At 40.2% G+C, this 22996-nt stretch overlaps 1 protein-coding gene across 9 annotated transcripts in view; it reads right to left on the reverse strand.

Moving 5' to 3' along the window:
- dennd4a (DENN/MADD domain containing 4A) overlaps nt 1-22308 on the reverse strand; it is a 52928-nt gene extending 30620 nt beyond the window's left edge. The window contains exons 1-6 of one of the 9 annotated variants that reach the window (XM_088641041.1): nt 21769-22006; nt 17059-17472; nt 4615-4947; nt 3229-3475; nt 2017-2086; nt 616-785 (exon numbers count right to left, since the gene is read on the reverse strand). In XM_088641041.1, coding sequence (XP_088497167.1) covers nt 616-785; nt 2017-2086; nt 3229-3475; nt 4615-4925 — 798 coding nt within the window. In that variant the 5' untranslated portion in view covers nt 4926-4947; nt 17059-17472; nt 21769-22006. Of the gene's footprint in view, nt 1-615; nt 786-2016; nt 2087-3228; nt 3476-4614; nt 4948-10675; nt 11015-17058; nt 17473-20935; nt 21069-21768 lie in introns of those variants that run through there. The other 8 variants (XM_088641043.1, XM_088641045.1, XM_088641047.1 and 5 more) reach the window with 8 other exon arrangements.
- Between the last annotated feature and the right edge of the window lie 688 nt (nt 22309-22996).

The following is a 22996-nucleotide window of genomic DNA, read 5'->3' on the forward strand; positions in this document are numbered from 1 at the left end:
ATCAACATATCCCTGGCTTCACCAAGGCAAAAGTGTGGGAAGGAGAGTGAGCAACATCAGCAAGGATGGACACTGAACTGTAAACCCACAATGCTCGGGGTCAATATCTAATTTGCTGACTGCTTAGCTAAATGAGCCAGGAGACTCTGTTAGCAAAGCTGACAGACATACACGCATTTCAGTTCTGTCAGCAACTAGAAGACACATCACAGTGACCCTGAAATAAAGCTAAAGTTTTATTTTTATTCTTCCCACAGTCCTCCAAGTGGCTGCCAGGTATTTCCAGTTTCTCATGGCCATAATGTCCACAGACTGAGTTCAGCCAGCTGTCAGGCTGACTGAGAACAGAAGTTTTATATTTTGTTTCGCAATCTTTCGGCAATTAAAGAAAAACATTCAATGATCTTTTTTAAAAACAAAAGACTTTATCTGCCCTGTCTATTAAATTTAACATTGCAGCATTTATTTTTTTCATTCTCATCTACTACAGAAAAGTAATAAAGCTGCCTGTCTACAGATCTGCTATAACTGCACAACTCGACCATTTACACCAAGAAGAACTGAAGGGCTGCATCTATGAGGACAGATGCCACCCCCATCCATACGGTATGTTACCTTTTCCCCCGAGGCACCTGTCAGTACAAAGGTGGAAAAGACGGGCAGGGAGTATTTGGTCTGAGAGGGCCAGCACTCGATGGTGGCGCCCATAGGCAGGCAGAACAGAGGCACGGACTCTGGCAAAGGAAATGATTCGTAATCCTCTTCCGGGTACCTGCACAGGAGACCTTCAAGCCAACAAAAAGACAAGAGCACGTTGAACCCACTATTTGGTTACAGAGGAAACCATAAACACTGCTCACACATATGACTGAATATAAAAATGTGTGCCACAAACCATTTATAAGAATATTTTTAATTTTTTTATTATTTGTTTTTAGAAATGTAACACTATTTTTTTTTTCAAAACCCATGTGTTAAATATTACATGCTGAGGACTCGCAAATGTCCTCCTCTGGCCATGTTTACAAGTAAAACAAATCAGGGATCTTCTTAGTTTTAATTTCTTTGATCTGACTGACTTCTGGTGGTGAACCCTGCAGACAGAATCTTAAAAGAGGCTGCAAATGAAGAACAAATTAAAACCAGGATGGCCCAGGCTGGCACTACACAATTACAAAACAGCTGTCCTTCATATAAGAAGGTACAGATTCAAGCTGCACTTTACAGTTTTAATGCTGCCCTGAAAACCAAGAAAAGGCAGAATTCACAAATAAGCATACAGTAGGTAGTAAGACCAAACATGTGTAAGGCACTGTCTAATCTGTGAATATAGTATTCCTCTGTTTGTCCCTGCAGTAAGAATACAATGTCGTAATATGCAATGAGGAAACTTACTCTGTCAGGATGCTATCAGCTCTACAACACTACCTTACTGTATGTGCTGATATTTAAAAAAACAATAATATACAGTAAACTTATTATCACAGCCAGCTTGGAAAATACCATTACTTTTATAATCTTTAAATATTTCCGGTCACAATAATTTCACTGTGCACTGCAACTAAAATGATATACAATGTTTAACAAGCTACAGCCCATTGGTTTCTGAAAGATTAGATACACCAGGCAAACTGGCATAATGAGCAAGCAAACAAGGGGAAAACTTCCCACAGAGCAAAACAGATCCCTAGATAATTTGAGTTTTTCTGAAGCATGCTTAGTTGAACAGTTTTAAAAGACTCATAAAAAAGTTAATCATATTTAAGGAAAAACTGTTATTTTGTACTTATTTTATTCAGACAGACAAATAATGTAAAGAAGTGAACAAGTGGTCTCAGCTTTTTTAGAAAATAAAGGTCTTTAAAATCTTCACCTGCTTCTGTGTATAAGGACTATTACTGTAGAGTGCAACCTCGCCGACCTGGTACTGTATATCTTGGTGACATGAAGAAGAGGGAAGATGGACAGGACCTGCCTGTACTATGAATGTGAATATTTTGCAGGAGAACAACTCACCTGCTTTGTATGCAATGGTGTTGGTTTTCGCCACTGATTTCTTGTAACAAAGATAGACTGATGAACCCCACTGTAAGGTGAAGACATGGATTTAGGTTTTAAAACACAACAAAAAAATAGTCTGCAATCTTCTGTTGCAGGACAGGGATGCTCCCCTTTGAATATAGGACTACGACAATTACAGTACATACTATGGAAACATACAGTAAGTAAATATGCAACATTTTAAAATCAGCTGGGTTGAGTATTAAACTTTACAAAGTATACAATATAATATATTGCACTATAAAAGCAGAGCCAGTGCTATATGGGTACGTGTTAACCAGAATTAAATGAGAATTCTTGGGCCAGGCTGTCAGTGCTGCTGTCACACTTCACAGCTTGCAGCACAGCCAAGCTGGCTGAAACCTCTCTAGAATGACTGTACCATTCTTGCTTTTAGTCTCACAGGCCTGCCTTTCTAGCATTGCTCCAGGGTATCTCAAGTTTGAGAGAAGATTGCAATAAATAAATTAAAAAAGACACTGCTCACACAGCAGAATGAGATTTTCTGCTGTTGTGTTAGGGTATTTACTATGCATAAATATGACCTAGTTTTGCCAAAACGTCCTGTAAGAAATCTCTGCAAAAAATGAATGGACTTTTGTAAAATAACTGACATTTAACAATGGATCGGGTTTGGATTCACTACTTGAATATTGATTTTTGTTTAATTAGTGAATGTATGTCAAAATTGAGAGCAAGCTAGAGATGTGCTCTACGGCCAAAGGTGAGAGAACTAAAACTCATTAATAAGTGAAAAGACAAACTTTCTGTTTCTCATTAGTGAATAGACATTACATGTGATCATTAGGGTCACCAATTATGAAAACAATACATATCACCCCACTGTTACAGTCTGAATGATGAAAGCCAAGAATAGCCACAAAGGGACAGGATGAAACCATCACTGGAGAATCACTGATTTTATTGCTACCATCCCCATCAACACCTTCTGTCTAGCAGGACATGGCAATCAGGAAAGACCAACCAGCAGACCACAAATACATACAATTTGAAAATCGCACTGAGTGTTTAGGATAAAATAGCCATTATGAAATGATGGCAGAATTAATTACCAAACAAACACAAATTATTAAGGCCATTTTATCTGCAAAAAATAAGGTTGTTGGCATTGAAAATACTGGAATTATACACTTCATTGTAACATACCATGCTGCTGTTGAGGTTCTTGTCCACTTTGCAAAACGTGTGTGGGGGCGTCTCCCCTTTGCCAGGGATGATGATGCAGATGTCGGTGACGGCAAGGGAGGTGTGGGACAGGCTATCAGGGGCACGGCGGTACGTGACATATATTCTCTGGGATGATGTGCTGCTGATGTTGGCAGGGCGGCCTGAGGGCGTGGTCTGGATGATCTGGCAGCCCTGTTTCAGCCTCTCCTTCCACTCGTACAGGACCCTGGGCAGACACACAGCACTATATTCAGAAAGCCCAGTGCAGGTGGATGCTGACTGCATACATTACCACCTCCTAGTCCCATTAACGAAAGATCTTTATTCAAAGTCACCTCTTACAGGAGGTTAGGTCTTTTTGTTGCTTTTTTAAGTACACAAAATTGCAAAAATGAAAAAAGTGGAGGGTGAGGCTTTCTTAATATGCTTCCTCAGGTAACCATCCTGATAAATCTGTGATATTAAAAGAAAGCATTTGCTAATCCAAGAACTGCTTTCTTTAATTGCATATTGTAAGTTTGTTTTTTTTCATTTGTCATCCATTAGGCGTGACTCACAGCTCTCTCAGACATGCTGGGAGTCCTGATTACTGGTGGGCCAGGGAGGCCTCTTTCCGAAAAGACCTACAGGAGCTGAGAACTGCTACACACTGTTTACACAACAGAGAGCTCACACACAGTGTCACTCAACACCATGCTGGAGTACAATACAAACACGGGATTTATTTTGAATCACGTGAAAATGCCTGCACTTTGCTGTGTGAGAACAGGGAACTACTCTTTGGAAAAGGTCCTGAAACCTCCAGGGAGCACCGAACATTAAACACTATTGTCTCAATGTGGTCTTTGGAAAGTTTGAGGGAAGTGATGCACAACTAGGATTTCCTGGTGTAACTTTTGCTATATGCTATTAATTTTTTTTTTAATGCCAGATACATTTAATTTTTTTGTTTTTTTCTCCATAGCAGTAGTCCCTGACAGCTTAATTTGTCAAATCCATTAATTGACACAATAATGAGTTTGCCTGATAAAGCCAAACAAAGACAGCTGACACAACAGAGATTAACTAAATCCCGTCAACTAAAGACTGTTAAAATGAATGCCTACAATAAATAAACCAGCAGTGTAGAAGAGGATCACTGAAAAAAGCATAAGAGTTCACAGTGATAAACCACAGGGATGGAAAAATGATTGCTATGGCACAGCCATTTAATCCATTTAAGTTTTACCAGCTGCAGGTCCCTGTGCAAACTGAAAAAAGCAGAAAAGCATGTATATATGTACACTTTTAATATAATTTGAATTATTCTTAACATTCACACACATCACACGCATGTGCACTCTGTACCAGCCTCCCATCTCTCACCCAAGGTCAGTGAGAGGAGGCTTGTCCCGGCCCCTCCTGTAGCACAGAAATATCTGGGGACCCATTAGGCTGCCATTGTTGAGGTCAGCAGAGAGGCCGGAGGGCGTGGTGGCCACACAGGTGTACCCCTGGGGTACCTCCTCGCCCAGCGAGCGGATGATAACAGCAACATCAGTTATGGGGGCCTTGGGCTTTGCTGTCTTGTGGCAGATGTCATTGAAGTGAAGCTCCTCCTCCAGAGGTGTGGACGAGTCTGTCAAGCCAGCTACCACAAAGTAGTCGGCAACACGAGGACCTTTGTCTTCCATCATCTTCCATCCCAGCAGGGTCTATCTGTTAAATAACAGAGACAGATGATTAAGATGGGTTATTAGCAGTTTCTTGCTCCAGGGCTACATCTGCTCTGTCATACACTGAAAGTAATCAGAAAATTATTAAACTTCAAATCTAGCAAGATAGGATGTGGGTAAGGAAAGGGCTTTTTTATATAAACATGGTTCTGTAGAATGAATTGAAGTACTGTATATACAGTATGATTAAAAAAGAAAAGTTAAGGGCATTGGATTTGTGAGCCAGGGTTTATATGCACACATGAAAATATGAAATAAATGTAAATGAACTACATAAAGACAAAACCAACTATTATTTGTTAACTGAAGGTATGTAGCATCAGTTTTCCAAAATTAGTTCCATCTTTGTCTCTGAATGTTTCTGTGCTGAAGACTACAGGACTCAATATTACCATGTGATTGCTGTAAAGCCTGCTTACTTACTGAAGTCACTTCATTTCAAAAGCCGTGGGCTGAGCTGTCATTTATTGAGTGCTCTTCATTATTCTCCATGTTGGCAGGCCGATTGAAGAGCTGCTAGCTCTTGGTGTGGCTTTGATAGACTCAGGATTTATCCGACATGCACTGAGACTAGCCAGCATGATTACTTCTAATACAGTATCTCAGTTACAACCTCTCTCAGTACAGCCATGACATAAATGAACCTGCACTGTTTCAGGTGGGTTACACATTTTGTAATAGCAGGGTATGTTTGTGTACAGTTCTGTACTTTTGTCTTACATTGCTACCACAAAGCTACCCACATGTATTATTTAAGAAGCATGGCCATGTATTTTCTCAACTAGAAGCTGGTTTAGTTTAAGGACTGTCCAGTACCAGACCTTTCAAAACAGGACTGTGACTGAAAGAAAAAAGGGCACATTGGTTCAGTCACCATCTTTTATGTCATCATTTTCTTACTCTGTGTTCAAAACTGTATAAATTAAAAATTGCTGAGAAGCCCAGGATACTTGAAAGTGCTGACATGACGTGAAGAACAATACTCTGACAAGACACTGCTTTAGTATTACAGGCTGTACTTGCACCCACACTGCTGTCAGCATTTTGGGTTGCACATCCTTGCACTTCAGCAAACAGAGAGCTGGAGAGTCAGGAATTCAAAATTTGAGAGAGAAAGCCTACAAAAGCCATTGTTGCCTGATTGCAATAAAGAACTGAGAGTAACAACAGGCTCCTCCCTTGCCCAGCTGTGGAATACCCTGCACACATACACCTTCTAACACTACCACCAAAATGCACCTGTTCAGCCTGCAGAGTGCATGAATGTATTTGCTGCCACCAAGCATCTACTGTCTTAATTTCTGTATCGCTGCCAATCCACTTCACCTCACAAAGTGTGTCATACAAATGCCTGATTCCATCACTGTGTGACACCGCGTTCAGTGTTATGTCATTTACAAAGCTTATTCAAGTTGCATCCTGTAACTGACCTTGTATAAAAAAATAATAGTAATAATAACATGGAATCCATCTAGAATAAGACACATAGGGCAGTTCAGTGGCATTAGTGTGAAAGGTAACAGCATTAACAGAGGTAGAATGTGTCAATGCAGAATGTTGCCTACATATTATAATATTGAAGCTCTCACACTCACATGAGGGAGTTAAAGTTCAGAAATACATGCCAGACTAGCCTTTTTTAGTTTTTTTTTAATTCCTGCGTTTCAGAAACAAAGCTTTCTTCCTTCTTTGTTTTTACAAAATAGCTGTAGTCAGCAAAAGAAATCCTGCCAATGTATTACAAACGCATCCTGTACTAGGGTGGGAGCTATAGGAACACAGACTGCTGGATGTGTGCTGGGCTGCAGCATCATTCCTACATTAGGGAGTCTGCTTCTAATCATACTAAGGCTGGGATATTGTCTGTCCCCAGTTCACCTTATTCTGTCACTAAATAGTTTCAGAACTCCACTGCCTCCTTTACTGACTGAACCATGATGTGTCCCAAAGTCATCCCCATTCCATCCCATTCTCTCTCTCCTTCACTCAGAAAAACTCCTTCAAAATCTAGTGGAAACGCTTTTCTAGCAGCTGACCAGAATAATCATTTCTGTGATCACTGGTGGGATAAAGCTGTGGGCTGTGCTCATCCGGTTCCATCCCAGGCACCTCCACCCCACCATGAGAGGCCTCAAACTCCAAAGGTGAAATCTGACTGAGAACAGGTACCTTCAGCATAAGATCACTTAATACCTGTGGCTTCTAACAAATCACTACATTATATCTGAAGATGCACTGTAGCACTTCATAAAAGTGTTATCCATACAAAAGAATGTGAATAACAATATTAAATGTGTATTTAGCTTATATAAATGCCTGCAAATATTAGCTAGACTCTGCATGCTGTACCTCACACCACCAGGAAAACTAGGGTTTTGTGAAGTCTCATGTTCCAACACACAGCTGCAACTTTACAATGTAACTTCTTGTGTATCCCTCAATGCCAAAGAATGTTTAAGACCTTCCGGCACCTGTGGCAAGCAGGGGATTTAAACTGGGAATTAAAGACCAAGCTCAGGCCAGAGGATTTTAATAGGGAACAGAAACACTGAAACTAACTCCATCACCCTTTCAAACACATGTGTCTGTCAGGTGTTTCCCCATTGCTTCTATTTTTGCTTGCTGTACTGTATATACACAGCTAAAAGAAAACTTTGTGGCAAAGAGGAATTAGACATTGATAACAATAAATGATGTAAAATTGCTCATTAAGCCAACAAATCTGGATTTTTTATCAACCAAAGTCGATCTCCTAAAATTTGCCATAACTTGAGAAGTACATGTGTCATTCCAAAGCCTGGTGACTGAATGTGTTCCATCCAACCACCTGCTTCCAGTATTAGACCTGCTACTGATGTGTTTTACAGATGCCATGTTAGTGCAGGTTACTGTGCCAAGTGAATTAAGTTTACCTAAATCTTTTTCCTACCATACGGGCTCTATGGATTTAACAAGTCATAAGCTTGCTGAGGGTTTTTTCTTCTTGAGATGTTTATGTTTCCATAGAAAGATCCTATTTGTAACAGGATACGTTACCTTGCCAACTATGACTTCAATGATAATCTTCTATTTATTCACATCCGTTTTTTAAATCCATGTAATTTAACTTTCATCTCTATTTTGTGTCAGTTCTGTAACTTCTGTGTGGCGACGCAGTGGAAAACTTACAAAGAGATTAAAATAATAATACTTTAAAAGACACAGCGGAAAAACAAGATTTAACAGGAGCCGTTGCTGAAATCTCCTGGGAGTTCCTCCTCTGTTGTGCTCTGTGTGTTTAATTTTTTTTTTATTTCATACAGCTACTCAATAAACCTTTGTTAACAACAGATAGTGAACAGGAGAATCAGCAAAACCTGTTACTGCTGCATTCTCAAGATTTTCTACATTTTATAAGAAAAAGGGTAAGCTCTATAGAGCAAAATGTTTTTTTAGGGAAAATTAATTTTGTACTTGCAGTTGCTTAAAACAGATTCTGGGTTTTGAGTACTAAGTACTAAGGCCTTGTGCCCATTCTTGGCTTAGTTCTGAATTACATTTATTTTTGTGGTCATTTCCTTATGCTTGCTTCTTTCTTTATATAGTTATGACAAGCAGATTTATTAGTACACATTTGAAGGCAAGGTACAGTGTTTAAGAATTACCACCGATCCATCCATTTCCGAATCACTTTATCCAATACAGTGTCACAGAGGAGCTAGAGCCCATCCCGGCAAGAAATGGCCACATACAATTACCCCTCTCCTGAGATAAATCAATGGTGGCTCAGTGACTGGGCTAGGTGGTGTGGAACCTAACTATTTTGATCCCTATGGGAATGAACACTATGAGTTGGCACCACATGTGATGCAGAAAATAGACAATTGTAAGTTTCAATGTAAAATCTTTGTATTTCTCATGATCACATCACTTTCAATACATGCTTAATCAGCTCATAGGCAGGAAGACCCAGAGCCTATCCCAGGAAAGCATTGGGAGCAAAGCAGGATATACCCTGAATGGGATGCCAGTCCATCAAAGAGCATGTACAGACACAAACCTTTGTATTTGAACATCAACATTAAAAAAAAAACCCAAGAAATTTAATGAATAAGTGAACCATACACAGCAATGAACACAGGCTAACCTGTTATAAATTCTGGTATTTTATTTTTGGTTTATATTCTTTATTTAAATCCAAGCACTGTAGCACCAGGATTTCCCTGAAGAACAGCCTCAGTTGATCCATGAATTAACCAGTCAATGAATACCAAAAAATCTGACTACAGAGAGGCAGACATTTACCTCCCAGGACCTAAAGCTTTTATTTATGTAAAGTCTTATCATGCCACTGCAACTCAAAACAGACAAGGATTTAAACAAAAAACTGACTGATATAAAAAGATATAAAATTTGAGTTAACTGGATGGAAGCTGATAGCAAAAAAAGTTAAATCAATTTAAACATGACAAAACAAAAACATATTTAAAAGTATTGCAAGAACACTCAGAAATAATGTTTCCGCTGATATATTTCAGTACAACAACCTGCTTTTTTAGTACATCCTGGCAGCATTAATGAGTTGTGAGGTCCAAAAGCAGTAAGTGAAGGATTAAACAAGGCACTGACATCACTTAGCTGATTCTCTCACAACCTGCTCGGCAGCCTCAGACGGTGGTGCTCATCCGTGAGAGCAAGCTTGCTAAAAATACAGCAGAGAAGGCCGGGGAGCTGACATGTATTACATAAAGGATTTTATATATATATAGCACCAGCACCCCCAATCCTCCCTGTCTCCACTCGATTAGCACTGAAGTTTCAAAACGCTATGTTCACCATGGCAACAAATTAGAAAGCCCCTCACATTTCATCAAAGGGAACAGAAACAACTACCTAGATATATTTCTCTCCAAGAACAGGATTGTTTTTGCATTCACTGTAAACATAAAAAATAAGGAGTTTTGCCCTTGTAACAAGAAAACATTGGAGTGCCACAAACTACCAGTGCATACTAATTTCCTTCTAACTAACGCCTGCAGTATTCAAGACTACATCAGATAATACAGAACCAACAAAAGTCAAATGTACCTATTTCTCAGAATGCCAGTGAGAGCAAGGGAGTGCCGTCTTTATATGGATTCTGGCATAGACACCACAGTCAGACTCCAGAGGATGTGCTGGCCACCCTACCAAAGCTCTGTTACTCTTTCTTAGGAAAGAAAGGCCATGCTACAGTGGGCCATCATGTAGTCATGTCGCCACCACTGTGCTGCCAGGAAGCTTCAAACATTGCCTAGGAGAGGGTACTACTGAGACATGAAGGGAGTAATTCAGCTTACAGTAAGAAGGCCACAGTTTTTAACATTCACAATACTGCCAGACGTCACACAACCTGCCACAGACACAAGTAACTCCTAATACAGATGACGGCACAGCGTGCCAGGAAATATTGCAACATTTTAGAAATGCTATCAGCCACATCACAGCTGTAGAGCCTGTGTCAAACACTACAAGAAGTGAACAAAGGGTGAATGAACTCTCCGGGTACTGCCTGTACCACACTAAAAAATGGACAAAAAACAAAAAACATTAATATTGGTACAAATGATACTGGTACAAAAAATTGTAGCTGTAAGAGATTGGAGCCTTAAAAGCCAAAGTTTAGGAACCATACTACAAATGACTTCCCTTCCTGAATTATTTCTCACTTATATCTTGAATCAGCTGCTTACCTTCAGGATGATGAACCTTGATAGCTATGTCCTGGTGCTTTTTCAGCTCTGCAGCATGCAGCACAATTGTTCAGTGATGACTGATTCAATGGGAATGTGTTCAATCTCGTTCACTGCGCTCCGTCACAAACATCCAGACATGTGGCACAGATTGTTGCTTTCATTTAGTAGAATTAGCCCATCGACAGCTCACAATTCTAAATTGCTAAAATCAGTCACAACAGGAGGAGAGACACAAAAAGCCTCCGATATCGTTCAAAATATAAGAATACCACGCTCCCTGTGGTCCACTCACTTACACGCAGTTACATTAAACTCCCTCACACCACACGTCAATTCCTGTATGTCACTGTTCAGCTGAAAATGCAGAGGAAGCTATGACAACATTTTCACATGCTCAGGAAGTCTGAGAGTCTTCATTAGAAATCAGCACAGTCTGGAGAAAATGGACATCATGACCACAGGGGAATGACTGCAACAGCAAAGCTATGAACTGGCACTTTGCACAATGCCTACTTTACCATCACTGCTGCATTTAGGAACACACCACACAATTCAACTGCTGGGTCCTTTCTGAAATCACTTCTACTGCACAACCAAAGCACTTACATTCTCCAGTAATTATTTCATTAGCACTCAAACACTCCGGCTAATTCCCAATGCAACCTACCATACGGACATACAATTACAGCACTCATTTCAGTAACTGGAAGAACACTTGGACAATGCAGTACAACTAACTAGTAGTTTTAAAATCAATCACATAAATGAGGCAAATTATTAAAACATGTAAAGCAAAGTTTTCTTACCCACTTTTTCCAAAGCTGTTTGCTTTGTCAAAGGGGGGCAGTGATGTTCCAGTGAACACTGAACGTTTTAGATCTTTTACTTCTCAATTTTGTACTTTCTTAAACCAGTAATGGCATAGAAAGACTGAAATCCACATTTTGTAGTGGCTGCAGTTAAAAAAGTAATTAAAAATCATTTGGCATTTCTGGGCTTTACCTTGAAACAAGAAGCTTTATCAAAAAGAGGAACATAGCCTACGTACATAGAACAAGCCCACAGTGTTTTTGTCAAAAATGTATTCCAGCTGTGATCATAACTCCACAGAAACAAGCCAGGGTGACCTTAAGGGATCTCTCACTGCTGGCACCGCCATGTAATTTGGGAAAGATGGATTGTCCTGCCAGGCTCCGAGCAAAACAAAACAGAATGATTTCACGAGCCTCCACCTCTGAGACAATTTGTATGCTTCGACAGTTCTGAAGGATGTTACACAAATCAAGGCTGAAGTAAATATGTATGATGTACCAGCTTTTTTATAGAATTACCATTAGAGAGACATTACTGACATTACTGTACTTTCTTAAATCAGTACACTGCCAAATAATTTGCTGCATTTCAGAATAAGAAACAATGACACGCTACATATCATACTATATTTTCAGACCACTGAGAATGTGAGCAACTACATGCATTGTCTCATTACTCTAACTTCCCCTTCTGCAAATATTAAAAGCAGCTTCTTGGGAACTTTACTAAACTTACAGGTCTCACCACTTGCTGAAAAATTAAGTTATAAAATTCCTATTTCTTTGGATTTATTCTTTTTGTAAGAGCCATAGATGTTATACAGATATTTATTATATCATTGATGCCCTTGTAACTTTACAGAGTATTCTTGGTTTATTCGTTAACTCTGCCATTTGGGTGAAATTAAACAGTCGCTTGGTTGAAGGCAGGCATGACAGGCACTTGCGTTCATGCAGTTCTTGCTGGCTGGGCTGCAGCAGTTTGACAGAGTGAGTTATTGATTTAACCCATCGTTAAGAGAGAGGTTTCCTGGAGTCAAGAACTCGGAGAAGAGCTGTCTGTCCTGACCTCTTAAACAGGAAAAGAGAAGGAATTTCCGCCTGGAAACAGAAACACGTGCTGCCTTTAGACGTGAAGCCAGTAAAATCAGAGCTGCTCCAGCTGCATGAGCCCCAGGAGTAATGGTGGAGTCGGGTCAGAGAATCACTCTGCTTTCCAACCTGGAAATGAAGACCACTGACACTGTGCAGAGATACAACTGGTGGGTGTACAGCAGAAAGGACAGGGTGATCAGTACGCAAAAGCTGGAGTTAAAATAAGTACACGAGAGGATCTGCGCGCACACCTGCTTCTTCTTACTTACACATCAGCATTCAATCCCTTCCCCCCCAATGAAAACAGCACAGATGTACAAGATTTTGTGGAAAAAGGAAAAATACTCAAGAATAATCTTTATAATCTGTGAACACAAAAATAGCTCAGTGTTAAATGATGGTCATGTTCCTGTTGCTGAACCAAACTGTTTCTTTGTCCTGTTCCTGTCTGTTACAGCAAGCTCATTGTATCCACACGTACAGTCTGTCGCAGGAGTGGACGAATCGCATATGTGTGCATGTACGCAAGAACACAAACAAGGGCTTTTTGTGAGGGTGTGTGTGCATGCTCAAGAGGGAGCTGCAGGTGCATGGAACGTCCCTTCGTGACTCTGCAGAACACCTGTGCCTGGCTACCCTGAGTGATTTGCAATTATTAATAAATACATTTTGATCACTTCCAATTTTGTACAGTTCAGGCTTTCTGTGTAATTAAATCTAATACCCTGTCATATGAATTACGTTGCAAGGACACTATAAAAGCACCTGCGGGTTATTTTCAAAGTGAGACCCGAAGGATGTTCCTCTTTCCCAAGGTGAATTTTGTTTAATATTTCAAGATTCCCTGAACAAGAAGCTCCAGACTATATAACTCTCCAAACAATGTGCAGGCATGGCTTGTTTTTGTTCACAACACACTTGCTTTCCAGTTTCTTAGTCAGGCTCCTGTGAGTTCGCTATGACGAATCTCCCCGTCATTGGTTTTGCAGATGCAGTTGCTCAGCTGTGACGGTCTTACCGCAGCCGAGGCCTTTCTTCCTCCCAGTACCACTGAAATGATCTCCGGTTATTTCAGATGCTTAATCCCATCAAAACTAAAAACATTGTGATTTGCTAATCAAAAATCTGGTTATGCAGCAAACAAATCCTGGAATTTTTATACTTTGTAATAAAATTCTAATTCTATTAAACCAATGTACTAAACATACAGTATACACATTTACACTGGAATAGTTTACATGGGAGACACAATGTTCTCAAAAAGTCATTAAGACTAACTCAAGGCCTGCCGCAGGGACTGATCAACAGGCAAAGAATATGTATGTATGAGTTGGTAGACAACAAGTCCACGAATTAACTTAATATGAACTTTCATCCATCCATTTTCTAACCCCTTTACATCACAGGGACACAGAGGAGCCAGAGCCTGTTACAGGAAGCAACATGAACTACATGTGCAAGGCATGAACTACAGTAGTTTCATGAACTTTTTAAAACCAAAGCTGATCTGAAACACAATCACCGTGATTTAAAATAAATGAGTCGATTCTTTGATTCTTCTTGGAAACCTCAAATGTTTTTCTAAACTTTTACCCAAAGAATCTAAACAATCAACAGCTAGAAAGTGCCCCTCAAAACTCTGAAACTTGCTTTTTGGAGCTTAGAAAGCATCTGCACCACAGTTGCACTGTATCACAGAGGCCAGGTTATCACGAAGGCAGATAATCTCTTCAACATCTGCTGCTGGAGCTTCCGCAGCCACCAGGGTTACAAGTGCCACTGTACTAAAGCGTATTTTAAACTGTGCCAGACATTAGTCCTTCTGCTACTTAACTGCTGGTCACAGGCACAAAAGCTGCCAGTAAACAATCTCCTAAGTGCAAGAACAACTGTACACTGGCTAAACAATTTAATCTCTCCTAAAGCATAAAAACCTAAACCTTTCTGCAGTTTGAATATGCTGCTGCAAATTCTCTCACTGTAATGACATATTGGCCAATAGCAATGGACATATTACTTTTTGCAAATTAATTCCTTCACCACTGTGGATCCTTCCAAGGTATTTTTTTATATATAGTCTGCACAGAACACACTAATCTGCCCTTGGGTCTTTCAGTACCCGTGTGCTATAAGCAGTCTAAATATGATCCAGAGCCCCAAACATCTTGACTGAAGCCGCTCATTCTGACCAAGCTAATAGACTAATTTACTTGTCTCCCACACCATGTAAAGAGAATTACAATGGACTAAAATCTGAACTCAGTCAGGAGCGATCTCCTTTAAACAAAGTAAATTAGACAGCAAACAAAAAATAGATGTAACTTCTCCTGGTCTATTTCTCTGACTATTCCAGGTTCCTGAACGGTTAGCAGTAAACAGTTTTTAACATAACATAAGTTTAACATACTCTGTTATAGTGAAGAACATTTATTTCTCCCTCATTCCACACTACATTCAGCCATGAAACACACATTCTATTTCTGTTTACTGATATATACACAAAAACATTAGAACAGAAGAATTTTTTTTTTAATTCTACACCTTGCATTTTTTACAAACCTCTGCACCTTCATGTATCTGCCTCTCTTGCTCTCTCTAGGTGGACAACATCCAAGAGATTAGTATGAACTGCAGAACCTATAATACAGTATGTTCTCATAACTTGTGACTCATCTTTGGCAAGCCTCTATTAATTAGCCAGGTGCTGTTGATGAATATTAAACAGCACTTTTCCCTGCCTGAGCAGACAGGCTGAGGTTCCCTGCTGGCCTGTCAGGCTGAGACAGCCAACAGCCCAGCAGAGTCTGGTAGCACTGTGCCAGCAATCCAGCACACATACCCAGCTCTTCCCAGCACCATAACCCCCTACCACTACAACTCCAATTAACACAATGCACTCTAAACCCCAGGGAAAAGACGGTGGGATATTTAACTAAATTTGAGTTTTACTTGTTTAATCATCATATGCAGTATGTGTGCATGGCACAAATGCCCCCCAGAAGAAGAAAGCAATGGGTTGAACTACTATTGTTTACACAATGAGTCACTCCTGTTTTCTCTTTAGGTCAAATGAAATTGACAGTTACTGCCATCCCAACAAAAACATGCAGGATCAACTAATAAGAAAAATAGGCAACTGCTGCCAGTGAACACTGGTAACTTAACTTATTCTTCCACAAACTGTATGTAATAACCATACCTGCTCTGTAGCAGACTCAACTATGTGCACACAGTAAAGGGTTCTCCACATAGTTAGCGTCATTCAGCTGAGGAGCTGTGCTAGTTTTTGCTTTTGCTTGAATTATGTATAATTCAATGAATGTAACCTGGAGACAGATAATCCTATGGGCAGAGCTAGACACCATTATTTCAGCCTCTTTCTTGGTGTACTTCAGATATAACTGCCCTCAAGATTAATTATCCTGACCTTTGAAAAATCAAATCAGACTTCTGACTTCTCTGTTTGCACACTGTAGAAAAATGTACCAAAGTACCAAAAAAAAACAAAAGAAGTAAAATGTCCTCTCTCACTGCCAAACATCAGTGACTAATTTGGTAGTTAGGGAGTATATCAGAGAAAACACCCTTTCCCCTCTCTCCTTCTGGATGTTCTCATTAAGGAGGAGGAAACTGCTGGACGCAGATACATGCAGTGACGTAATAACCCATCTCACATTTACAACAGAATATGAATCAGAAGATGAAACGCGGTTTCTACTGCCTGTTTCATCATGATTTGCACCAAGGTGCCTGACTTTGACTATGTTGCAAAAATATGTCCACACACTGGTGATTTCGTTCTGGGCTTTAAGACACAATTTCCCACATCCTAGTATTTGATAAAAATTTAAATCAACAGGAAGGCCAGTTAAAAAATAATTTCATGAAATAATATATATATTATACTGCCATGCGAAAAGCACCACTCAAATTAACGCTGAATCAAACACTTTGTCAATATGGGCTAGCCACTCAAAATTTCTCTCACAAAATGTTTAATACCCACAAGTGTCATTTAAAATGTTTTAAAATGTGCTAACTGCAAGATAAAATTCGCTGCTGCTTAGTTTCAATTTATATACTTTCTTTCAATAATAATACTGTGCCACTGATGTTCTGAATATATTACTTCATTTTTACCAGATTTGTTTGGTGACTGGCCTGCATAGAAAAGGGGAGTTTATTTTACGTAATGTGTGGCAGATAATTAAAAGCAAACACGATCAGCAGTATTTCTGAAATTAATTTATGTTGGTTAAATCAGATTGTTGTTTGTGTCTGTTTTGAACATCAAACTGAAAACGAAGCCTTGTTGAAAAAGCATTGGGACACATCTGGCAATTAACACATTTTAATATGTTTGTGTCTGTTCTAAGCGAGACCAGTTGGTGCCAAAAATTATATTGGAGTCAAATGTAAATATTGAAACAACAATATTGAGAACATGTTTTAGAGGGTAAGATTTGACCAAACCTCCATTACTTCCAAATGAAAAGGTGTCAGAGACGTCGGGTTAATTGGTAGTAATAAGAACTACCGTCACATCTTTAGTTTTGTATTGTTGAGCTGGTACAGGGGTATCATAGCAGGCTGAGGAGAACAGGCAGGGGATGGAAGAACCACTCTGGGGAGCCCAGCCAAGCCCAGTCACCAGGAAACCACATCTCTGGAGCCTCTTCTGCACCTGGTCGATTTTACAATTCCTCCCAGAAAACCCGCCTAAAGAGAGCTTATTCTCTCAAGGCCTCTGAAATCCCCATGCAGACAGGTGCTTTCCATCTATATTTTCTGCTTTCCACTTCTAAACCACTGTGTTTTGATTACGTCCTTTTTTCCCAGGGCTGAAGTTGTTCTGCTTTTGCTTTCACCTAATCTTCCCAGCTCTCTCTGCATTACAAGAAGGAAGAATTCAATGTGAAAAAGCAAAATAATATTTTTGACTACATTTAATTTCTTAAATGGTGTTTAAAATGTGTTAGATCTACCCCACAACAAACAGGATATGTTAATTAAATTCTTCTGAAATACTTTAGACTACTGTTTAATTAATCTAATTATCTCTGTGCCTGTAGAAGCATGTTTTAGCCAGAGTGTGAAAATTATCCTGTCTTGCAAGGGATTCTTGCTCAATCTTGGCCTAGGTACACGGTAGACTGCATACTGGATTATTACAAAGGAAGATTAAAGACAGAATTATCCAGAGAAAAACGAGCAGCTTCTGGAGAGACAATAAAAATGAAATAAAACGTAAAGCAAATTTAAACACTAAGTATAATAAAGAAAAGTATCATTCGTATAAATTAGGATACATATAAATAAGATTCAGACCAAGAGGTAAAATTCATAAATTAAGTTACTGTTTGAAGCTTGACAATCACTTTGTATGTTGCAAACTTTGTCCAAGTGGAAAGCCATTTTTAAAACTTACGCCTTCATCATTCACTGGCAGTGTGATGAAAGTTAAATGTAACTGCAAATTTTGCTTCCATAAACTCCAGTGCACTCTGCTTATAGACTTAATTGGGATTTTGGTCTTCTATCTATGCAAGAGCAAGACTTCAGAGCTCTAGCTCATCATCAGTGGAGTGCAGGATCTGAAAGAGCCAAGTTAGCTTAAGCCTAGATCATTACATCATTGCCTCATGGAATCACAGCCTGCCTCTAGACAGCGCTGGGAAGAGTCAAAACAAATCCCAAATCCCTATTGCAAACAAGTACTGTGTTAACATCAGTACTGCATGAGAGAAGTGCCATTCCCGAATCTTCATTTATAAACGAGCTGTTACAGTTGTGATGTAAGTTTACTAAATGGATGTATAAACTACTTTAATTTTTAGATGCACAGTATTAAGTGAAGCCCAGAACCCCACAAGCCATAATGGCTATCCCTGTTTGTATTGTGGTTGGCAGAGTTCCCCGACATCAAGACCCCATTTGGTATTTATGAGCTTCACAAAATGCAAGTCATACAGAAAAAGACAAAAAACATGTTATACAGAGCCTTTGTGGGTTTCAATATTTATTCAGGCATCTACGACAATATCCTGCAAAACTCTTATTTGATTTCTGTCTGGAATTTGAAGCAGGTCTAAATTTACTAAAACCCAAAGAGGAGGGAAAACGGGCAGTATAAGCAGAAGGTCTGATTTTGACACTTTCTGATTTTGAAGTTACAAAACTATGTACTGCACAAACTACAGATGTATAACTTGATATGTTTCATGCCTGTAAAATGCATAATGTGCATAATATGAAAAACCAAAAAGTCATGTTCTGTATAGTATAAAATTACTATATTCATTTTAATACAACTATTCCAGTTTCCACATCAGGGCAGAGAGATTAAAGCACCATTCTTATTCTTTAGTACACAGAGCCAAAGAAATTAAACACAAGAGAAGCCAGTGTTGTTAAAAGGCTTGCTCACTCTGCTGATTTTCAGTCTCCACATGTGCACATTCTGGGATTGGGTGTGGACTCGTGGATAACCTTTGAAGAACATCCATACAGCTCAATACAGCACAAGCCTCACTGGGGTCAGGACTTCTCTGCTGTGGTTTTGCATGACGGAGTGCCTGTAACCTTGGGGTTAAAGAATGTGTCCCAAGACACATGGTGACAGAGTGTGTATTTGGGTGTCTTGTATTAGTAACAGGGGAAATGCCTGACTTCTGTTCTTATTCACTGGAGGCAGTGATTGCAATAGGAGTAAAGCCATTTCACAGCACTGGTGAATGCAAAACTGCACATATTTAGACATTTTAATTTCCACTAACACAAAGAAGGATTTATTTGAGAACGGCTGTGCCTTCCTTTGAGTTTGCAAGGCCATTCTTGAGAATGGCCTTTTTGCATTGGTCTTTCTCAAGAAGTCCAGGATTCCAGCAGTATCTAAGTATTGATTGCTGCACCAGGAGAAAATTTCTCCTCATTCTTAAGAAAAGCACCACAGGAGCTGTGTACGAAGTGAGAGGTTACATGCTACAAGGAATAATTTAAGTAATCATGCTTTTTTTTAAAATGCAAACATTGAAAGTATTTAGTTTTGGACAACTTGACTAATAATGACCGTTCAGTGAAAACAGTCTCAGATATTACACTTTCTATTTTCAGACATTCATAATAAACCATGTCTTCATAAAGTGAAATAGAATTTAGTGAAAGAGAGGAAACTGTCTCTCTAGTGTCCATGTTTGTCCAGAACACTGCAAAGACTCCATGTCTAACCTGTCTTTCGTGCCTCTGTCTCATCACAGGAATTTTTGTTTTGGTCCAAATAATGAAAGAGTACACAACATTGAAATACTCCTGCTGTCTGCTGTCTGCATCACAGAAACACTTAACCCCTGCCAGAAAGACAGTGAAAGATTTGTCTTCATCTGAAGACTCATTTACGTTCAGCACTCTCAGAGCTCTGTACACGGGGTTCTGCATTCGATACAAACTTGTGCCCAGGGTGAACATTAGCAGTTTCTCTTCAAATGAAATACAGTGTCTTTACTTTTTGCTTCAAATGACTTTTTTTTTTAATTCTACAAACCAATGCACATACCATGAGTGGATTATAGAAACTGAATCTTAAATTACTTTACTGGGATAGTGCTGAGAAGTCACTGAGTTTTACAAGTCTACCTAAACGTAGGATTCAGCACATCATAGACTGAATCTTAATATTAAGTCAATATTCCTAAACCATAGCATTCATGATGCTTCACACACCAGCTGAGTCACAATAGTGACAATTTAGTATCTTACCTAAAACAAACAACCTGACTTAAAATCCGCTACGATTCTTAAAACACTTATCTGCCAGGTCGTCTCATAAGCACCTCTCTTAAACTAGGACTCCGTTTACCGCAAATGCTATGACATAGTAAAACCTCCCATCCAATAGTGAAAACGAAAAATCAAAGGTCTGGAACCAAACAGCTTTCTGCTGCTGATGATAACATCAAAGAGTTCAACAAAATGACAACTACAGTGTGCTGTAGGCGATAGGGCAACAGACGTCCTGTGTCTAGGAGCGCTGAGGCATTGAGTCACCCCGGCGCAGAGTGCCCTGTTATTGGAAACGGCTTTACCGAAATCCCCCGCCACAGTCACTAGCCTCCCTCGTCTACAGCCTGGACCTTAATTAGGCTCTGAGAGTCGAGACCTGATGCTAGCCTTGACATGACTCGAAATAGCTCCTGAACTGACTGCCAAACCTCCCCCCGCTCGCCCATAGGAAGGAACGAGCAAACTCGGGCACAGTGCCGCTCGGCTGATTCTAAAGATTTGCCCCCAAATCACAAAAATAATTACAAACGAAGCTTAAGACGCAGCTCCAGTCGGAGGAGCCCCGACGTACCCGGCCGTGCTGGGCAGGCAGCTCCGCGCCCATCTGCTCGCGCGGCTCGCGCGGCTCGAGCGCCTGCCCCGGCATATGGCGAGCGCCTCCCCGCCCTGTCAGAAATAGCCCTGCGGAAATGATCTCCCTCCTAACACGCTGAACTATTTTGAAAGCCGAGACAATAATTACTGCCTGTGGATTTACACTGCTAGGGCCGATTACTCCGTGTTAACTTCAGCGAAAGCCACCCAGCGACGCGGTCCAAACCAGCTATACCGTCCGTTAGCGATCCTAGCTGTCACGTGTGGACATATTAAAATACAGTATTTAGGATTCGGCTACAGTAACGAGTCATTAACTTCTCCGACCTCGAGTTCAGGGGTGAAAGACTTCACACGCAGCATTTTGTCTACCTAGAAAATAATGGTACATTAAAAAAACTCTGTAAACTGGAAAAAAATACCGTACTCTCTTCACTAAGAATAGCAGGATGAAACCGATTCCTTTTAATTCCTTTTAACCGATTTAATTCTGTTCTTCAGCTCGAAGCCGGTGTCTGCTCTTGGCAGAGATGTGGTAGACAGCTGAATCCCCAAACGTGTCCCATTCATTTCAGGAAGGGGTTTAAACTAAGACTACATTTCAGATTAAGGAATAAAAAAATACCTCTCCTTTTTTTTCTCCCCAGTTCCCTAGCTTGATTGCGTGACGGCGTACCGGAATGGCAATACTGACAAGCGGACACAGACTGACACTGACAGCTCAACACGCTACATCAACACAGCGGCTAAACACAGGAGACGGGCTTTCTCGTTACGAGAGGAAAATAAAAACGGTTATCGTCTACTTACACCACCGGAAAAAACAAGGTCTCGTATCCTCTTAGGTAGTGAGAGAGGTTTGACTCCACTGGTGTTTCATTATCGGGTTTTTTCCATACATTCACTGAATTGTTTATTTTCAGTTCGATGCCGCCTAATTAATTCCAGCTCATTTTAAAGGCGAACCGACTCCTCTGTTCGCCATCTTGGTTGTGATGGCAATCCGAGGCGCGCGGCGGCTTGTGACGGGCTCCGAGTGTGGCGGGAGTCCGCGCGCGGTCCTAGAGGCGACGGGTTGAAGTTCTTCCGTACTTCGACGTCTTTTTAATCGTCGCGTCGGACAGCGAGTATTGGAGCAACCTTCCGAGTGTCTGAGAACTTCAAATATATCCCAACGTCTTTCCTCAGCTCCGTTCAAACCCAAATTACTTCGCAGTGGCGACGTCCCATACGAAAACAAAGGTAAATGGGAACGTCTCTGCAGACACCTGTATAGGTCGTGTATAGTGTTTTGTTTCTTGCACCTTACGGCGGGTTACAGTTCTTTAAAGTGCAGAAAACGAGGAGCGTCTTCGATAGTAGAGCAATAAACCTTGCCCATTTGCTGTCAAGCAAGACTACATTCATCATAAAATTAAATTGAGATTTGTTCTAGACATTATTCTCTTTTATCGAGTTGCAAAAGGGTATTTTAAATAATTCCAGATTCATTTTTTTCGACAGAAATCAAACACTTGCTACAGTATATATAAGGAGGACAAAAAGGGGAGCCCGACCCAGAAATAAATATAGCTGAATAAATGTAGTCTGATAAGCAGGACACCACACCTCCATCCAGGGCAGGTCTGTCACCTGGTCTCTAAATAAAAACACATACTGGAAGTTGAATATTCATTTTTTGCTAAATGGAAGAAGCTGCGTGGTCGTCACTAGATATTATTAAAGTATATTGGTACGGGGGAAAAATAAAGTTTTACAATATTTCGTCTTTGCACTATTTCTTCATGTTATTGCTTTTCTTTTGCGGTAATGGTGGTGGCTCCCCCGTTAGTGCACACAGTACATCTCCCCAATCTGCACGGACTTTGAGTAAGACATTTGTCACGGGGATCGGTGACAGAGGTAGTGATGGCCTTATCAGTGGGGTCTCTGGTTGACAATAAGGAAATAAACCAACACTGCAATCCTGCTCAGTTTCCTGGCTAATTTGTTTCAGATAAGCCAAGAAAATAAGGCGCAGTTTGTGCGGATGGTCCTG

The sequence above is a fragment of the Lepisosteus platostomus genome, chromosome 7, assembly GCF_059453375.1.
Source record: "Lepisosteus platostomus isolate fLepPlt1 chromosome 7, fLepPlt1.hap1, whole genome shotgun sequence".
Taxonomy (NCBI): domain Eukaryota; kingdom Metazoa; phylum Chordata; class Actinopteri; order Semionotiformes; family Lepisosteidae; genus Lepisosteus; species Lepisosteus platostomus.